Consider the following 17,268-nt stretch of genomic DNA (forward strand, 5'->3'; position numbering starts at 1 on the left):
CGGTCCAGCAGGCCCCAATCATGAGCGCAGGCTCCCTTCGGGGTGGGTGGATGAGACCATTGTCGTGGATGAGGGCAGGGTCGAAAGAGATGCCATCGGCATAGAGCGTGACCGTGGGGAACTCGAGGTTCAAGGCATAGTGGTGCCACTCGTCATCGCAGACCTGGGGGGCGAGGAAGGGCAGGAACCTGTCAGTCACATCATCCCCAGGGAACGAACACAAGCCTGGGAGGCAGGGGACAGTCCCTCATAGTCCCTGTCCTATCAACAGGTCCTACTAGTGAATTGCTGCCCACCCAGCTAAAGGAATAATATCCTTGCCCAGAATCTATCAGGCTCCAACCTCGTACCTAAAATTCCACTCTGCAGGTAAACCTTTAAAAGCATCAATATCCCTGGGCTTCCCTGGTGGCGCAGTGTTTGATAGTCCGCCTGCCGATGCAGGGGACACGGGTTCGTGCCCCAGTCCGGGAAGATCCCACATGCCGCGGAGCGGCTGGGCCCTTGAGCCATGGCCGCTGAGCCTGCGGGTCTGGAGCCTGTGCTCCTCAACGGGAGAGGCCACAACGGTGAGAGGCCCGCGTACCGCAAAAAAAAAAAAAAAAAAAAAGCATCAACATTCCTAAGAGGAGTACGACACTGTCCATCAGCAGGTGCTGTCCATCCTGAGTCCAAACAGAACTAAAAGCTGCGGGTTTCTGTGCCGTTTCTCCATCTCCATTGCCACCCAATCATTCAAGTCCCCAGTCTCTCTCTGGTACAACAGTCTCGTCTGAGCACTTACACGCTTAGGTGTCTCCGATACCTTCCTCCCATAGTTGCCAAAGGGATCTTCTTTTTTTTTTTTTAATCTTTAAATCACTACTGAATTTAATGTTGTCAAACTTAGTATTCATTAACAGCTCATTACATTTGAAAAGACTGGATTCTCCTCACTTCACAAATGTTCCCAAATATAAATGACAATTGTTGAAAAATATAGCTAATTGCAAATTAAATAAATTACTTGTAACCAAATCTTTTCTGAAGCAAAATTAGAAAAATCCTTCCTATTTTTGCAACAAAAAAAAAATTTTTTTTTTTTTGGCTGAGTTGGGTCTTTGTTGCTGCGTGCGGGCTTTCTCTAGTTGCGGCGAGCGGGGGCTACTCTTCGTTGCAGTGCGTGAGCTTATTGCGGTGGCTTCTCTTCTTGAGGAGCACCGGCTCTAGGCGCGTGGGCATCACTAGTTGCAGCTCTCGGACTCAGTAGGTGTGGCTCACAGGCTCTAGAGCACAGGCTCAGTAGTTGTGGCACACGGGCTTAATTGCTCTGCAGCATGTGGGATCTTCCCGGACCAGGGATCGAACCCATGTCCCCTGCATTGGCAGGCAGATTCTTAACCACCACGCCACCAGGGGAGTCCCAAAAATTTATAGTTAATTTGAGAAATACATCCCAAATTTGGTGGAGCAGCACCTTCAAAATTTAAGATTTTTTTTTAATTGGACTGTAGTTGATCTACAATGTTGTGTTAGTTTCAGGTGTACAGCAAAGTGAATCAGTTATACATATACATACACAAAGGGATCTTCTTACAATGTAAATCTGATCAAGTCATGTCCCTGCTGTAAACCCTTCAAACGATTTCTCATAGGACAAAATCCAAATGACCCCAACTAACAAAGTCCACCATACACCTGATCGCTGTCCAGCTCTCCAACCTCAAATCCAGTCTCTGCCCTTGTTCACTGTGCTCTCACTCCCTGGTCCTCTTTCCATGCTTGCAACAGGTTGATCCCTTTGCTGCCTCAGGGCCTTTGCATCTGCTTTTCCCTCTGCTTGGAACTCTCTCTCACAGCTCTGTCTCATCCTTCAGGATGAACTGACATTTCACTTCTATCAGACCTCCCCTGAATTCCAATCTAAAGTGAGTTCCCTTCTCCTTGCCTCCTATTCTCTGCCTCAGTCCCTTGCTTCTTCTTTCACAGCATTTATCACAACTCATCGTGTTTATATGTCTGCTTACCTTTTAAAAATCTATCTCCTCAACTAAAATGTAAGCTCCATGAAGGCAGAGATTTTGTTCCGCCTTAGGCCCCATTGTATCCCCAGAATCTAACAGAATGGCAGGGAATTGGTATTTACTAGATCTTTGTTGAATAAATAAGGGTAAATAAAAGAAAAATAGAAAGAGGAATGTTACCAGTATTAGCAACGTGGGAGAAAGATCCAAAAGAAGCAAATGTCAGAATATCTCTTTAAAAGAGTGCCACAACAGGACAGGAATAAAGATGCAGCCATAGAGAAGAGACTTGAGGACACAAGGCGGGGGAAGGGTAAGCTGGGACAAAGCGAGAGAGTGGCATGGACATATATACACTACCAAATGTAAAATAGATAGCTAGTGGGGAGCAGTCACATAGCACAGGGAGATCAGCTCGGTGGTTTGTGACCACCTAGAGGGGTGAGATAGGGAGGGTGGGATGGAGACGCAGGAGGGAGGAGATATGGGGATATATGTATATGTATAGCTGATTCACTTTGTTATGAAGCAGAAACTAACACACCATTGTAAAGCAATTATACTCCAATAAAGATGTTAAAAAAGATAAAAAATAAATTAAAAAATAAAAAAAGAGTGCCACAAAAAGCAGAAGCTTTTGAAGACAGCCCTCACTTATCCAGTTTGTGGGTTTTCGTTCCCCTCTCTCTCTCTTCCACTTCCTGCCTTTTTTCAGCCATTTCCTTAGCCACTCCACCGGGGCTCACAAGAAAAACAGGAGGAGATGGAAACACAGTTCATCCCCACGATCCTTGTGGTCAGCTTGGAGGAGGAACAAAGAAGAGGCTGCAGCTGTTGGCTCAAGAGATTTTTCTTTTCTTTTCTTTTCTTTTTTTTTTGGCCCATTTAAATTTATTCCTCATAACCATGAAAATAGTGAGAATTTATATACATATATGTGTATATATATATATATATATGTGCATGGATATATAAATATACAAACACACACACACATATATATACTGCTTTTTGGTCTATAAAGGTCTATTACATCATTTAATCCTACAACAACCCTGGGATACAGAATTCTTATTATCCTCACCTCATAGGTAAAAAAATACTGAGTTGTAAACATATTAACCAAGATTTCATGGCTTGGAAGTTCCCCTAGTGGGACTCAAACCTAATCTATGTTCCTCAGATTACTTATTTCCTCAATTACAACATGCTAACTGCTTGAGAGTCAGGGATCTGCACTGGTAAGGTTCTAGATATGAAACAGATGAAAGAAAACAAGAGGGGAAAGATGGTTGGTCAGGTGTGGTGTTCGTAGTCATTTGTTCCCTACTCCCTTTTAATCCAGGAGTGCTTTCTGCAAGAGACAAGCCTTGGAAAAAGAGAACAAGACAACGGAGCTGGGGGGGGGGGGCGCAGGGAGGTGTAAACATAGTCAGGAACTGAAAGTGGAGATTGAAAGAAGGGACACAGAGCAACCCAGAAAATGCCCACCCCTGCCCTAGGACCTCCTCCCCTGAAAGCAAGTTACATGCACCCAGCTTTCCCAGCAGCCTGGCTCCAGCTTCACCTGCTCCAGCTTCCAGAGGAACTTGACTGGCCGGGCACTCTCCAGCAGAGGCCAGTAGAGGAAGGCAATTCTGCAGCCATGGACGGTCAGCGAGTAGTGAGAGAAGCCGTCCTCTGAGGGCAGAGGATGGGGACAGAGGTCAAACACAAAGCGTGGGCAAGAACAGCTTCAAAGCACCAGGAGGGAGGGGATGCTGGATCCTCTTCATCCCTTCAGGTTCTCTCTCTCTCTCTCTCTCTCTCTCTCTCTCTCTCTCTCTCTCACACACACACACACACACACACACACACACACACACACACAGAGTCCAGTGTAGGGCTTCTCTTGGGCACTCTGACTGGCTGAGGGGGGACACTGGCCAGCCTGCCCCCACCCAGATCTTTACTGGTCCTTTGCTTAATACAAACTTCACGGGCAACACTCTTTTCAGTTCAAGAGAGATGAGCTCCGAGAAGAGGCAGAAATGAAAGAGCAGGTCTTGACCCCAGGGGATACCAGCGGCCGATTTTGATGACTTCTATACAGAATGCTATAGGTTGGGGACAGCCACACGAGGCAGAGGATTCTGTGTCTAGCAGGTTGTTCCTTCATGAGAGTCAAATCCAATGGGACAATCAAGGAAGATGCAGGGACTTCCCTGGTGGCGCAGTGGTTAAGAATCCACCTGCCAATGCAGGGCTGTGCTACCGACATAGAGGGAAGAGGGGTCCTGGGAGCTGGAGCCCACTAGCCCTTAAAGAAGGAGGATGGGGTGGTGAAAGAGGAAGAATGGGGCACAGCGTTACTCAGGCTCTTCCACTGTGACAGGGGGCTTTAAGGGGAGCAGGCCTGCGGGGCAGTCTACTACACGGTGGATACAGGGTGATCAGGCAGCTGCAAATGGGAAGGGCGGTGAGCAGTTCCATCACTCGGAGAGCGGTAGGATCTCAGCTTGTCATGTTGGGAGTAAATCACAGCAATACGAAACCTAGCACTGCTATCTTACAGATGAAGACAGAGGAGTGACCCGTCCACAGTCACAGACTGGACAGTGACAGAGGCAGGACAAGAAGCCAGTCTCTCCACACTCAGACGGGTGCCCTAAGGAAGGCTCACCATTTGGGACAGTGTTACACACGATGGTTTCCTCTTCCTTCTTGCCCTTGTTGGGAGTTACACCGTGCTTCATCCAGAAGGACAGGGTAAAATGGTCACTGAGGCTGTCCTGGGGCCCGGAGCCCAGCCCAGCAGTGCCACCCAGTGGCACCTGCACAGCTTGGGTGCCGTTGAACCAGTAGATAAGGCTGCTGTCCTGGCTGTAGTGCACCGAGAGGCCCGCCGTCCAGTTGGCATTGGGGCCGGGCATGGGCAGCAGATCCACCTCCCCAGGGGCCGCGCCTGCCGGAGCCCCAGAAGGCACAGGTGTCAGAGCGGAGAGGCAGCAGATGGGGAACAGGATGCAGGCAGGGAGAGAGGGACAAGAAAAGATTTCCTACAGCTACTTTCACCGCCTCTTCTGGCCTTTCAGAGATGAGAACGGAATGGCTAGGAATAGCTCTACAGTGACCTCAACTCCAACTCTTCATCTCTCCCTGCCATTGTCCCATAATGTATCTGGTGCCTTTCTTGGGCCACAATTATGCATCTTTGCCAACCACATATTTATGTGCTCTTTGGACCACAAGAGATAACCACATGCCGGCAGATATATACATCTATGGATGGGCAAAGGGAGATGTAAGACAGATTCATTATTTCTGTTTCTGTTTTTGGCCATAACGCACGGCTTACAGGATCTTAGTTCCCGGATCAGGGATTGAACCTGCTCCCTCTGCAATGCGAGCGCAGAGTCCTATCCACTGGACTGCCAGGGAATTCCCAAGACAGATTATTAAGAAAGAGGCAGGGGAGTTTCAGGCAGAGGCTGGGGGTAGGGGGCACAGGGGACAGGCCCGGGGAGCCAAGGGGGACACACCCACCACAGAGTTTCCGCAGTGCCCTCTCTGAGTAGTTGTCACGGTCACAGCCCTTAGCCACATGGTTGGTCTGCAGCTCTATGGTGGCCTGAATGTTCCAGAGAGGTTCATCACAGGTCTCCAGGCGGATACCAGGGAACAAAGCCAAGCTCCCAGCGCCTGGTGCATATTCAATCCTTTTGTTCCAGCCTGCAGGGGTGAGAGGGAGCTGGCAGTGGAGACGGAGATGGGTAAGGCAGCCCCTCCTATCCATTCTGCTCTGGCCACATCCACGGACAGTCTCGGGCTCCTACGAAAATAGCCAGCCAGGGTAGGCAGCTACAAGCCTTCCCCAAATATCCCTCCCCTGACTCCTAGCCTAGCCCCTGTGGTTGTCAGAAGGGATGCAAAGGGAGACCAAAGTGAAAGATGGGTTACAAGACAGGTCCCAGAGCGGAGCTCTTCACCTTGCCAGCTGGGTTTACAGGTGGGCTTCACCTGGATCTCCACCTCAGCGTCATCAACCGCCCGCTTTTTCCCGCAGTCATAAGCCGTCACCGTAAACTTGTAGAGCTTCTCGCCACTGTACTGCAGCTTCTCCGTGTTCTCAATGTTCCCTGGGGTGGGGTGGGGGATGGAGAGGGTCAGGAGCACTAGAGAAAGTCTGGGGAGGCCAGGGAGGACTTGTGAGCTAATAAGGCAGCAGGTGAATTAGACAGCGGGAAGCTGGGAGGAAGGAATCTAGGGAAGGAGGCTCCACATCTGGGAAGGACGGCGAGGAATGAGGATGTGAGGGGCAGGAGTGGAGGGCACAGCCCCGAGACGTCCTGAGGGACGCAGGCGCCCAGAGCTGAGCAGCTGGGGTGGCAGGGGCTCACCGTCGTTGTCGATGAGGAAGGGGGTGTTGGGCGTGAGGATCTCGTAGTAGCAGATCTGGCTGTACTGGGGGGAGCAGTCGCCATCGATGGCCTCCACCCGCAGGATGCGGTCGTACAGCTTCCCCTCGGTCACGGCCGCGCGGTACAGCCGCTCCACAAACACTGGGGCAAACTCATTCACGTCATTGACCCGCACGTGCACGGTGGCCCTACAGGTGCCAGAGCGGGAGGAGGACGAGGAAAAGTCAGCCACAGGTAGGAGTCCAGACCGGGAAGCAGAGCAGGCAGGACCAGCAGGTCCTGGAGCCTGGGGCAGCGGGCACGCTCATCCCCCCAGCCAGGGCACCAGACCCAGCGAGGGACAGGCACCACCGGGGAAAGGGTGACTGATGTACGGGGTGAGGAACGACCCCAGGGGATACCAGCGGCCGATTTTGATGACTTCTATACAGAATGCTATAGGTTGGGGACAGCCACACGAGACAGAGGATTCTGTGTCCAGCAGGTTGTTCCTTCATGAGAGTCAAATCCAATGGGACAATCAAGGAAGATGCAGGGACTTCCCTGGTGGCGCAGTGGTTAAGAATCCACCTGCCAATGCAGGGGACACGGGTTTGAGCCCTGGTCCGGGAAAATCCCACGTGCTGCGGAGCAACTAAGCCCGTGTGCCACAACTACTGAGCCTGCGCTCTAGAGCCCGCGAGCCTCAACTACTGAAGCCCACGTGCCTAGACCCCATGCTCCGCAACGAGAAGCCACCGTGATGAGAAGCCGGCACACCACAACGAAGAGTAGACCCCCCGCTCGCTGCAATTAGAGAAAGTCCGTGTGCAGCAACCAAGACCCAAGGCAGCCAAAAATAAATAAATAAATAAATAAACCTTCTTAAAGAAGAAAAGGAAGATGCAGAATAAAAACCAAATTAAAAGCAACCCTATTCAGGGAAGTGGCATTTGTACCAGAGTCACAAGTCATCTGATGTGTGCAGTGAGCAAGCCGGCTGTGCCCCCTCCCCCGCCCAGGCCCCCCGCGGGGCAAGCAGAGGCTGGGGAGGGGCTAAGCCCTTCATGCTGAGCCCTGCCCCCAGCCCAGATCCTGGCACCCAGGGCCCAGAGGCAAGGGTCCTGTCTCCAAATGGGAAACTGAGTCATCACGAGGAGTGGTTTATCTCTAGTGCCTCGTAGTGGCCCAGGAGTCCTGACCGCCCATCTTCCTCCCATTCTCAAAGGAGAAGTGAGCTGGGGACAGATGTCTGAGCCCTGGGCCCCAGCCTTCTTCCTGCCGTAGCCAGCTCCTGCCCACCCTCACCCGCGGCTGTGTGTGTGCATGTTCTGTGTGTGAGTGTGGCACACACTGCAGACGGCCGGACAGTCGGAGGAATCTGGGTGTGTGCTGAATGTACCATCTTCTTCCTCGTTCTCTCAGCATCCTGACTCCGGGTATTGAGCCCTTTCAATGTCAGGCACTGCAGTGCCTGCTTTTTATACAAACCATCTCCTTTCACCTTCACAGTAACCTGAAGAAGTAGGCATCACCATCACCCCATTTTACAGACACGGAAAAGCAAATCCAGAAAGGCTAAGAAGTTGCCCAAGGTCGTAAGAGGCAAAGCCGAGATTAGATCCCACTGAGTTCTACCACATGCTTCTGTCCCCTTGGCTGAAGGCTCCCGGACGACAAGGCCCCGTCCCTAAACCCCAGGAACAGAGAGGGGAGGGGGTAGATAGTCAGTGACCGTGAGGACAGAGGATGGTGAGGGGCCTGGGAGGAGGTGGGGGGCCTGCAGCAGAGGGCAGGGGACAGGAGCGTCCTCACTTGTGGGACTTCTTGGTGTTGGCCCCGTCGGGGCCCTCGCCGCAGTCATAGGCCTGGATGGTGAAGGTGTGTTCCTTCTGGGCCTCGCAGTCCACGGGTTCCTTAGCCCGGATCAGCCCTTCTCCTGTCGCCTTGTCCAGGATCACGGCCTCAAAGGGCACTCCAGACCCATGCAGCCGGAAGCCACAGATCTCGCCTGGCCAGAGAGGGAGGGAAGGACGCAGCTCCTGCACCACCTCCAGGGTCTCCTTCCCACACTCGCCAACGCCCCTCAGGCTCCCACTTCACCTCTCCTTCCAAATCCCTGTCCCTTCTCTTGCACATGGAAAAGCATTAATTATCAGACATTCAGCTCCAACCCCAGCTTCCCTGAGTGGCAACCTCTCAGAGCCCCCTGGTCTGAGATCTGGCAAACTCTGACTGCGTTGACCCCCACCTGCCCACCTCCTCCTCTCTGGCCCCCTTTACTTTACCACCTTGCCGTGGCCCGTTTCCTCCTGGAGTCTGCTTCTTCCTCTCCCCCCACGTCCTCACTGCGCTCCCTCCCAGCACCTCCCCTCTCCTCCCTTGCCCCTGGCGTCCCGCCCACTTCTCTCTGTCCTACCCGCCCACCTCTGCCCCAACCCCGTTTACCTGCGTAGCGCAGGGGGGCATCCTTGTCCAAAGCAAAGAGGGGTGGGTTGAGCAGAACCGCGTTGTCGTTCTCCATGACGATGCCCTGGTATTCCGCCTCGATCCACGGCTTGTGCTTGTTGGCTGTCCCCCCCAGGGAGAGGAGAGGAAGCGCCCTGTGAGCTGGCCCTCCACCTCCAGACAACACACTCCAGCATCACCACCCTGTCCAGCCCCTGCAGAAGCACCTGCAGGAGAAAGGACTGAGGACGAGAAACCAGCCATGAAAGGAGTCAGAGGGTCTGCGGGAGGTCACAGGAGAGACAATTTCCATGGCCACAGCCTGCCCTGGGGGAAGGGGGACTGCCATGTCCCCTGGGAAACCTGGTCAGAAGATGGAGACTCTCTTGAGGGATTTCAAGAGTTAGAGTGTAGACACTGGGCCTTCAGGGAGCAGTGGTGGGCCATCAGAAGGCCCTGGAAAAGGGAAGAGATAGATTAAGGGCAGAGTTGAGATTAGGAAAAGCAGACTAGAAGCTTCCTGGGGTCCTGATTGTTTATCATCTCCACCACCACCACCCCATTTCAATCCTGATCCCTTCTTCTCCCGGCCAAGCCCCATCCTAAGGCCATTCTCCCAGAGGAGAGGGAAGAGGAGAAAAGAGAGAAGGGAAAATCTATAGGCCAGAGGGAGGAGGACAGAGAGGGCCAGGGATGCAGCAGAGGAATCAATGCCGAACGACTGGGCCCAGCAGAGCCGACATCCTCGGGGATTACGGACTGGCCTAGAAACACGACAAATCCTCTCCCTGCTTCTCACCCTCACACCCAGAGAACACACTCATAACCAACACTGCCCTATGTCCCCCAGAAGGCCACCAACCCCCACACTCCCTGAGCCCCGCTCTTATACAGACTCATGGCTGAGTCCTAATTCTCGCCTACCCCACCCCTCTTCCCTTCAGCCACCAGCCAATCCACGATGGATGTGGGACTCACTCAGCCTCCACATCTCCCCATCTGCTACCAGACTCAACTCAATCACGTCTCCTCCCCAGGACCAATCTCCCACCAGCCTGGTGAGGGTCTCCCTTCCCCTCACCAACGCCAACCTCCACTGCCTGCTCTACTGAATCCCATCAAGCCAAAGCACATCCACGATGGCCCATCAGCGAGACCTGGGCAGAGGAAGACATATCATCAGAGGGAAACTGAGTCTCCAAAAGGAAATTCATCCCCAGTATGTCATGGTGAGCAAGAAATCCTGATTTCTATTCTTTCTTCCAGTGACATCCCCCAAAGCCTTCTGGTATCTGAATGCCAGCCCCTTCCTCGCCGAAGACCCACCATAACCCCCTTCTCTAGTGGCGGAGGAGAAAACCACAAGATGGTGCCCAGAAGGCAGCACAGGAAGTGGCAGGAGACTCAGAAGCCGGCTGAGGTCAGAGATTGAGCCGAGGATGGAGGGGCTGCGCACAGCTCACGCCCCACCCTGCCCTTCTGCTGCCTTCCTCTTGGCCCCCGACTCTCTCCTTGTGTCCATCTCCTCTCACTGACTCCTGGGCTCCCTGTCTTTTCCCTCCTGGACTCTCCCCCTCCTCCTCTCCTCAACTGTTCTTCCTGATTTCCCTTTCATTCCTCTTTTTTTTTTTTTTTTTTTGGCCTCCACCTTGACCCTGGTCCACCCCCTTCTCATCCCCCCCCACACCTCATCTCCCTTCTCCTCTCACCACTCATTTAGCACTCCAGGACACCCACCTCTGCCCTTCCCTGCCCGTCTCCACCTACCTGAGCCCTCGGCCCCCACCCCCTCCCTCCCTCCCTCCTGGTCCCTCCGACGGCCTCACCCAGCTGAATTTATCTGCTGTCTGCAGAGAGGGCAGCTCTGGTAACCCTCAGCCCAGCTGTATGCAGACGGAAGGTTATGGATGCAGAGGAACACGCCAAAACATACGTGCTCCGAATTGCTGAGCTGCAGGGAACAGTTTCTCCCCAGGATGGGATGGAGAGGAACCAGATGGATGTGCCACACACCCTCAGCTCCGGCACACCCCGGTGAAAACGGAGACCCGCCCAGAGATGTGTATCGCCCCTCAGGGGCAAGTCCTTCTGAGATCTGAGATAGCTCCAGGAGGGAGAAATTGGGGGAGGGGGTGAGAGAGACCCCAGGATGGGAATGGGGACCAAATGGGAGCAAGAGAAGCACATGGGTAGAGATGGACCAGAGAGGAGGATGTGGGAAGGGGGGTGCGAGGGAGAAGAGAAGGGGGCAGGTCTGAGAAAACGGATGGGAAGGGGGGTGGTCTGAAGAACCACCTGTCATGTGCCAGGGAGCCTTAAGGGCTCCTGCCCACCCCGACCACCCCCCCCCGCCCTGCCTGAGACCCCTCCTTCAGTGCCCCCGCCCCCCGCCTCACTCACCTTTGTTGCAGGAGCTGGAGGGGAGCAGGGAGCCGAGCAAGAGGAACAACAGCAGGAGGGTCATGGTGTGGCGCGGGCAGGGCAGGGCCCCGATCGCTCTCCCCTGGGAGCCTCAAGCCCGCTTATTCCACCTTGGGGGAGGGATGCAGGGGCTCTCCAAGGAGGGGAGGGAAGAGAGCAGGCAGCAGGGCAGAGACAGAAAGGAGCCTGCCGCCCACCCTAGTCCATAGAGCAGACCTGAGCAGCCCCCCAACCTGGGTGGCTGAGGTGGGGGACTGGCAGTGGCTTCTTCTCCTTCGCTCTGGAGCCCCGCGTCCTGGCTCTCTCTCTCATGCCCACCCCATCCCCGCTACTGCAGGATGACGTCAGCACGGCCAGGCGAGGATTGATGGGGCCGCTGGCCAATCGGGTGACGGGGGGCGGCCAGGTGCTGCAGGGCGGGGGGAGGGAACCAATGGGACCGGAGAGCAGGGGTGGGAGAAGGTGTTAGGGCTTTTTCCCCTGACTGCAATCTGGGGGCACAAGGGAAGTGCGGGGGCTGGGGAGGAAGCTGGAAAGCCGTAGAGGGGGTGGGAAAAAAGAGGGCCATGGGGAGAACGAAGAAGCGAGATGCCCGGGGGTGGGGAGAGGAGACGTCAACGGAGACCTGAGGGAGGCGAGGAGGGACAGCATCCACGTCACCCCACCACCACCATCACCAACTCTGCATTAACCTCTTTTCACAGCCCATTCCATCAGCAAGTCCCTGCTGGGTGCCTCCTGGGAACCGCGCAGTCAAACCCACAACCTGACCCCGACCTATGCCAGCATTTCATTTCCCAGCCCCAGGTCTCTGAGGAAGCCACGGGGTGGGCAGCCGGGCCGTGGACCCGGCTCTGGGACCGGAGGAAGAGCGAGGTATTTGCGCTCACCCCCTCGCCCCAAATTTCCCACCTTAAACCCTGATGAACCAGCCCAGTTGGTTCTGAAGCCAGGGAGGCTGGTGGGCTCGAGAGGCAAAGAAGAGTGCGCGTCGTCGGGGGAGGTGGGGGGAGTGCGGGGCGGGGCACACAGTAATTGAGGCGCACCGCCCCCCGCAATGGGAGTACATCTGGCCAGCGTGGGCTGGCCAACGGCTGCGGACGCGGGTGGCTGACGGTACCACCAGTGACTCCAAAAGGAGAGGGGAACCTCTGGGTCCCAAGCCAAAGCGCGTAGAATTCTCCCGAACAGCCAAGCGACCCCTCCCTCACCTTCTGCTCCAGCCAGACTTTGTCAGGCTGCTGGCGGCCTCCTCTGCAGTTTCTCTGCTCCCCTCTTAATGGTCCTATAAGACAGAGTCTGGAAAGCCGGTGTCGGGGGCCCCAGCTCAGCGAAGCTGTCTGAGGGAGCTGTAGGGACCAGAGCTGGAGGATTTTCTTCACTGGGGCTCCTGGCCAGCTGGCTGTCCCCACTTCTTTCCCCACCTCCTCCCCCTCATACCTTTCGGGATCCCCGACTCAGCCCCAAGATCTCAGGATATTGTTAGAACTCACCCTTGGGTGAGTCTGAAAGGGCGCCCCCCTCCACCCAGCAAGACCAGCTCCCTCCCAGGAGAGGCTGCCCCTGGAGTCTCAGGATGGTTCCCAAACCTGCCAGAAATGGGCTGGAGGCCAAAACTGACCTTCGGGAAGGCTCAAGTGTTGCCTGACTGACAACCCCAAATCCTGGTCCAGGTTCCCTCCTCAGGAAAAGCCGAGGTCAGGCAAAAACTTGCCAAGTCCCTGCCCCTCTCTGGAGCTGAAGACACCAGCCTCACACTCATCACGGCGGGTGGGGGAGGGGGGAAGGAGGAAGTGTGGCAGGAGCTCTTACTGCAACAGGGCCTCAGCTCTATAAAAACCCTGGTAGCACAGACCTTACACAAGCTGCCTCTGTGTGTGCAGAGGCTGGCCAGGAGTCTCCCAGCCCCACCTGTCAGATGACACCCCCTCCGTCCTTGCCCTGTCCCCTCTATTCTCCTGAAATCTTGACCTCCACCTTGGCCAGCCTGGACCATGCCTCCCAACCTCACCGGCTACTACTGCTTTGTCTCGCAGAAGAACTTGGAGAACTACCTGCAAGCTCTAAGTAATGGCCTCACCCCTCCTGAGCCCTTTCACTCCCGTTCTCCCTTCTCCCTTCCTGCCTCCAGTCCCATTGAGGAGGAGGGATGCGAGGGTCCGACATCGTGGAAAGGCTGGGGGTCGGGGGGCTGGGCTCCTTTTCTAGCCAGGGGCATTGCTAGGAAAGAGTAAATCCACAGTCCCAGACTCAGCCCAGGGAATGCTCCCAGCTCCAGGCTGCTGCTGCGAGTGGAGGAGGCCCTGGCCAGCTGGCTAAGAGGACCCTTGTCCTAAGAGGAGAGGCCCCGTAGACATCAACGTGGCTCTGCGGAAGATCACGCTGCTGCTCAAGCCAGACAAGGAGACCGACCATCGTGGCAACCGTGACAGTGAAGATTCTCAGCACCTTCCGAAACTAAGTTCTGGAATTCGAGGTGGGAGTGGAGTTTGAGGAGGACTTGAGGATCACGGAGGGACGGAAGTTCCAGGTACCTTTTCTCAGGCTGGTGGGGAGGGGGTGTGGATGGGCAGGGGGCACTTCACAGAGTGGGGCAAAATACAGTGACCTTTCCCATCCAGAGCCGGGAAGTGATGACCACAGCAGGCTATGGAGTCCCTAGGATAACAGGCTCCTGATGTCACCCACCCAGCCCCCACTCCCTCCAACTTCTCCCCTGCCCCCTCTTAGCACCAGCCAAAAGGGCAAAAGGCGCAGGTCACCCTCAGGCCAATGAGCAAACATGTGCTCACCATCTAGCCTGTGACCCTGTGGACACCACAGTCTCTTTTCCCTCAGCCTCTTTAACTCCACTCTTGTGCAGTCCTTTCTGCTTCTTACATGTTCCTTTTGGCCTCCTTTGCAGACCATAGTTCCCCTATTAATCCCTTAAACTGGGATTTGCCCCCCAGTATTTTGTTCTTGACCCTCTCTCTCTTGTCTGTATACTATCCATGGGCTAAATCATCTACACCCATGTGTTCGGTGACCATCTATAAACTGCCTTGGACACAGATTCTCCGGCCAGAGGCACCACCTGAGCTCCAGGGCGAAGTTTCAACTGCCTGCAAAATGTTTTCATCTGCATGCCCCAAGGTCAAACCCTGCTCTTCCTGCACAAACCTATTCCTGCTTTTATATTGACTGTCTCCCTCAATGTCAACAACCAGCAGGACCAAGTCATTACCTTGTGTTGGTCCTGCTGGTTGCGTCACAGTCATTACCTTGTGTTCCCTTACCTCCATGCTTCCAACACGTGCGCGCGTGTGCACACACACGCATGCACACGTGCACCACATGTAATTGGTCAGGAAGCCTGTATAACTCTTCTGTGCTGTCCAGTATGGTAGCGACTAGCCATATACAGATATTGAACATTTGAAATGTAACCGGTCCAAATTGAGATGTGCTATCAGTGTGAAATACACGCTGAATTTTAAAGACAATACCAAAAAAGAGTATAAAACATCTCAGAAATTTTATATTGATTACATGCTGAAATTATAATATTTTGGATACTTTAGGTTGAATAAAATAGATTATTAAAATTAATTTCACCGGTTTCTTTTTGCTTTTCTAATGTGGTTACTAGAAATTTTTTAAATTATATATGTGGCTTGCATTTAAGACCTACTGCATTTCTATTGAGCATCACTTGTTTACATGGCTCTTATCTGTTCCTTCCTAACCTTTCTCTTTGTCTCCACCTTATTTCAGGACCTCATTTCTCCTGGTGCCCAGTCTTGACCCTCCTCTAATCCCTCTGCCTACTGTAGCCACAAGGATCTATCGAAAATGTAAAAGTGACCACGACACTCCCTGACTTAAACCCTTTCAGTGACATTTTGTTACTTTCCAGGTAAGGTCCATATGCTCCACATTGCATCCAAGGGCCTCCACACAAACATACTGGGTTAGAGCCCCTCACAACTACCTACTCTTCTTTCTTACCTCTATACAGTTTCTATCCTTGCTAGAAAGTTCCCATCATCTCCAATCTAATTCACTGCCTTGAAGACGCACTCCATCCCCACTCCCACCGTCAACAGTCTTGCCTGGTATCACAGATACCTACCAACTGTTCCTCTATCTGATCAAGATTCTGAGCTCCCTGGGAATTCCCTGGTGGTCCAGTGGTTAGGACTCTGCACTTTCACTGCCAGGGCCCTGGGTTCGATCCCTGGTGGGGGAACTAAGATCCCATAAGCCGCATGGCACGGCCCCCCAAAAAATCCATAAGGTTCTGAGCTCCTTGTTTAGGGGGGCCTGTCCTATTGGGGGGGCCTAACAATGGTGATTGGAAGGCCCAGGCCCACCCAGCTGTGATTTGGGGGGTTGATCCTTCATTCTCAGGGACACTGCAGCTGCCCTTGAGACTGAGAAAAAGGAGAAAAGAGATTCCCTGGTTGGAGATTCCCAATCTCCCTTCTTTCCCAAAATCTCCTCCGGGTCAACCAGAAGTGGCAGAGGACAAATTCTCCGTTCTTCATCCCCTAACCCCCAATTTCACCACCCCCGCTCCATGATCCTGCTTCATCCCTGCTCTGCCCAAATGGTCACTGTCACAAACAGTGGCCTTTAGGAGTGGGGGATGGGAGTCCTGCTGAATCACTCAGAAGGAAGGGACTGTAGCAAGACAGTGTCTGCTGGATGCAAAGCAGGCAGCCCAGCCAGAGTGAGCTGGATGCATTTGGGGTGTCCTGCCCCCCCAAGTCTTCCTTTATTCCCGCTTTCCCCCATAGACCATTGTCACCTGGGAAGAGGAGCAGCTGGTATATGTAGAGAAAGGGGAGGTCCCTGACTGGGGCTGGAGACACTGGCTGGAGGGAGAGACGTTGTATCTGGTGAGCAGGGTGAGGGCTGGGAGAGGAGACGCAAGTGAGTGTATCTGAGAGGGGGGCCTCCAGCTAGGATGCATTCCCTTACCCAAATCAAGTCAGTCTGCTACTCCAGCCTCGCCTCCCTTCAAGGAAGGCAACTAAGGAGGGGAAACAGAAGCCCTGGAAAGAGTGGAGAGAGGAAGAAGTGGAGTGGCCAAGGTGGGCCCTGGTTGTAAGTCAGACGCATGTCCGTAAATCATGACCGGAGACATGGAGACTTAGCCACTTCAGTTCCCTGACCCAGCTACCTTCCTTCCTCTGGGGTGGAAAGCTGAGGGTTTGCAACATGATACAATTCCCCATACATCAAGTGCTCTAGCTGATGTGTCCTGAAGGATTCAATGGAGGTCAAGGGCCTTGAGAAATGGGCTCTGCTGGCAAGGACCTTCTCTGTTCTCATCATTCCTACTCTACCCCAGGAAATGACTGCAAGGGATGCAGGGCACGAGCAGGTCTTCAGGAAGGTCAAGTAGCCAGAGAGGAGCTGAGAGGCCCCCCCCCGGACCACGGCAGTCCCCAGTCTCCTCTTGTCTGTGCCCTCTTCAAGCCCAGATGGTCCCAGGTCAGCAGTCCCTTTCTCAGGCCAGTTACCCTCCCTCTGCTTCCCCCCTCCCTCCACCCCATGTTAATCTATAACTTGCAGCCCCCAGGCCAAAGCCCTTTCTTTCTCACACTCCACTGCACAATAGCGACCTCATATCCGGTTCAAGATCTGGCCTCCTGGATGAGAGAAACAGGCAAAGGGGAAAGGAGCCCAGAGGATAACGGATCCCCACTCTCTTTCATTCATCTTGCCTCCTATTTTCTACCTAAGAACTCAGCTTTGAGCATTTGAGCATTAGTGGAAACCATACTGGTGGACCTTTTGGAAAAGTGTGACTGGATTCAAGAATTTAAACAGCAGCTACTGGGAGAGGGTTTTTGTCCATTTCCTTGTCCTTCTTCTTGAGAAACCTCATGGGCTCAACAGAACCAGGCCCAAGGCATGGCCCCAGCCACAGAGAGTTCAACAGACCACGTTGACCAACATCTAATGAGCCCTGGCCATTGTAGGCTTGCATCCTACATGTTGGGGAAGAGGGATGGGTCAGGGCGAGA

The 17,268-nt window shown here is 53.9% G+C and overlaps 2 protein-coding genes across 17 annotated transcripts in view; one reads left to right on the plus strand and one right to left on the minus strand.

The window, feature by feature from the left end:
- CLSTN3 (calsyntenin 3) overlaps nucleotides 1–17,268 on the minus strand; it is a 48,839-nt gene that overhangs the window by 16,993 nt on the left and 14,578 nt on the right. For 9 of the 16 annotated variants that reach the window (XM_082635497.1, XM_082635485.1, XM_082635496.1 and 6 more), the window contains 8 exons: nucleotides 8,831–8,953; nucleotides 8,198–8,393; nucleotides 6,383–6,591; nucleotides 5,972–6,121; nucleotides 5,529–5,714; nucleotides 4,666–4,947; nucleotides 3,571–3,683; nucleotides 1–163 (listed from right to left, as the gene is read on the minus strand). In XM_082635497.1, coding sequence (XP_082491623.1) covers nucleotides 1–163; nucleotides 3,571–3,683; nucleotides 4,666–4,947; nucleotides 5,529–5,714; nucleotides 5,972–6,121; nucleotides 6,383–6,591; nucleotides 8,198–8,393; nucleotides 8,831–8,906 — 1,375 coding nt within the window. In that variant the 5' untranslated portion in view covers nucleotides 8,907–8,953. Of the gene's footprint in view, nucleotides 164–3,570; nucleotides 3,684–4,665; nucleotides 4,948–5,528; nucleotides 5,715–5,971; nucleotides 6,122–6,382; nucleotides 6,592–8,197; nucleotides 8,394–8,830; nucleotides 8,954–9,057; nucleotides 10,441–11,230; nucleotides 12,117–12,462; nucleotides 12,690–12,872; nucleotides 13,039–17,268 lie in introns of those variants that run through there. The other 7 variants (XM_082635492.1, XM_082635491.1, XM_082635498.1 and 4 more) reach the window with 7 other exon arrangements.
- RBP5 (retinol binding protein 5) lies at nucleotides 13,036–16,682 on the plus strand. The gene is given in 6 exon segments (XM_082635576.1): nucleotides 13,036–13,318; nucleotides 13,605–13,674; nucleotides 13,676–13,709; nucleotides 13,713–13,781; nucleotides 16,033–16,134; nucleotides 16,590–16,682. Coding segments are annotated over 6 exon segments (402 nt in total). The 5' UTR covers nucleotides 13,036–13,245; the 3' UTR covers nucleotides 16,644–16,682.

Source organism: Mesoplodon mirus (genome assembly GCF_964341445.2).
Source record: "Mesoplodon mirus genome assembly, chromosome: 11".
Lineage (NCBI taxonomy): Eukaryota > Metazoa > Chordata > Mammalia > Artiodactyla > Ziphiidae > Mesoplodon > Mesoplodon mirus.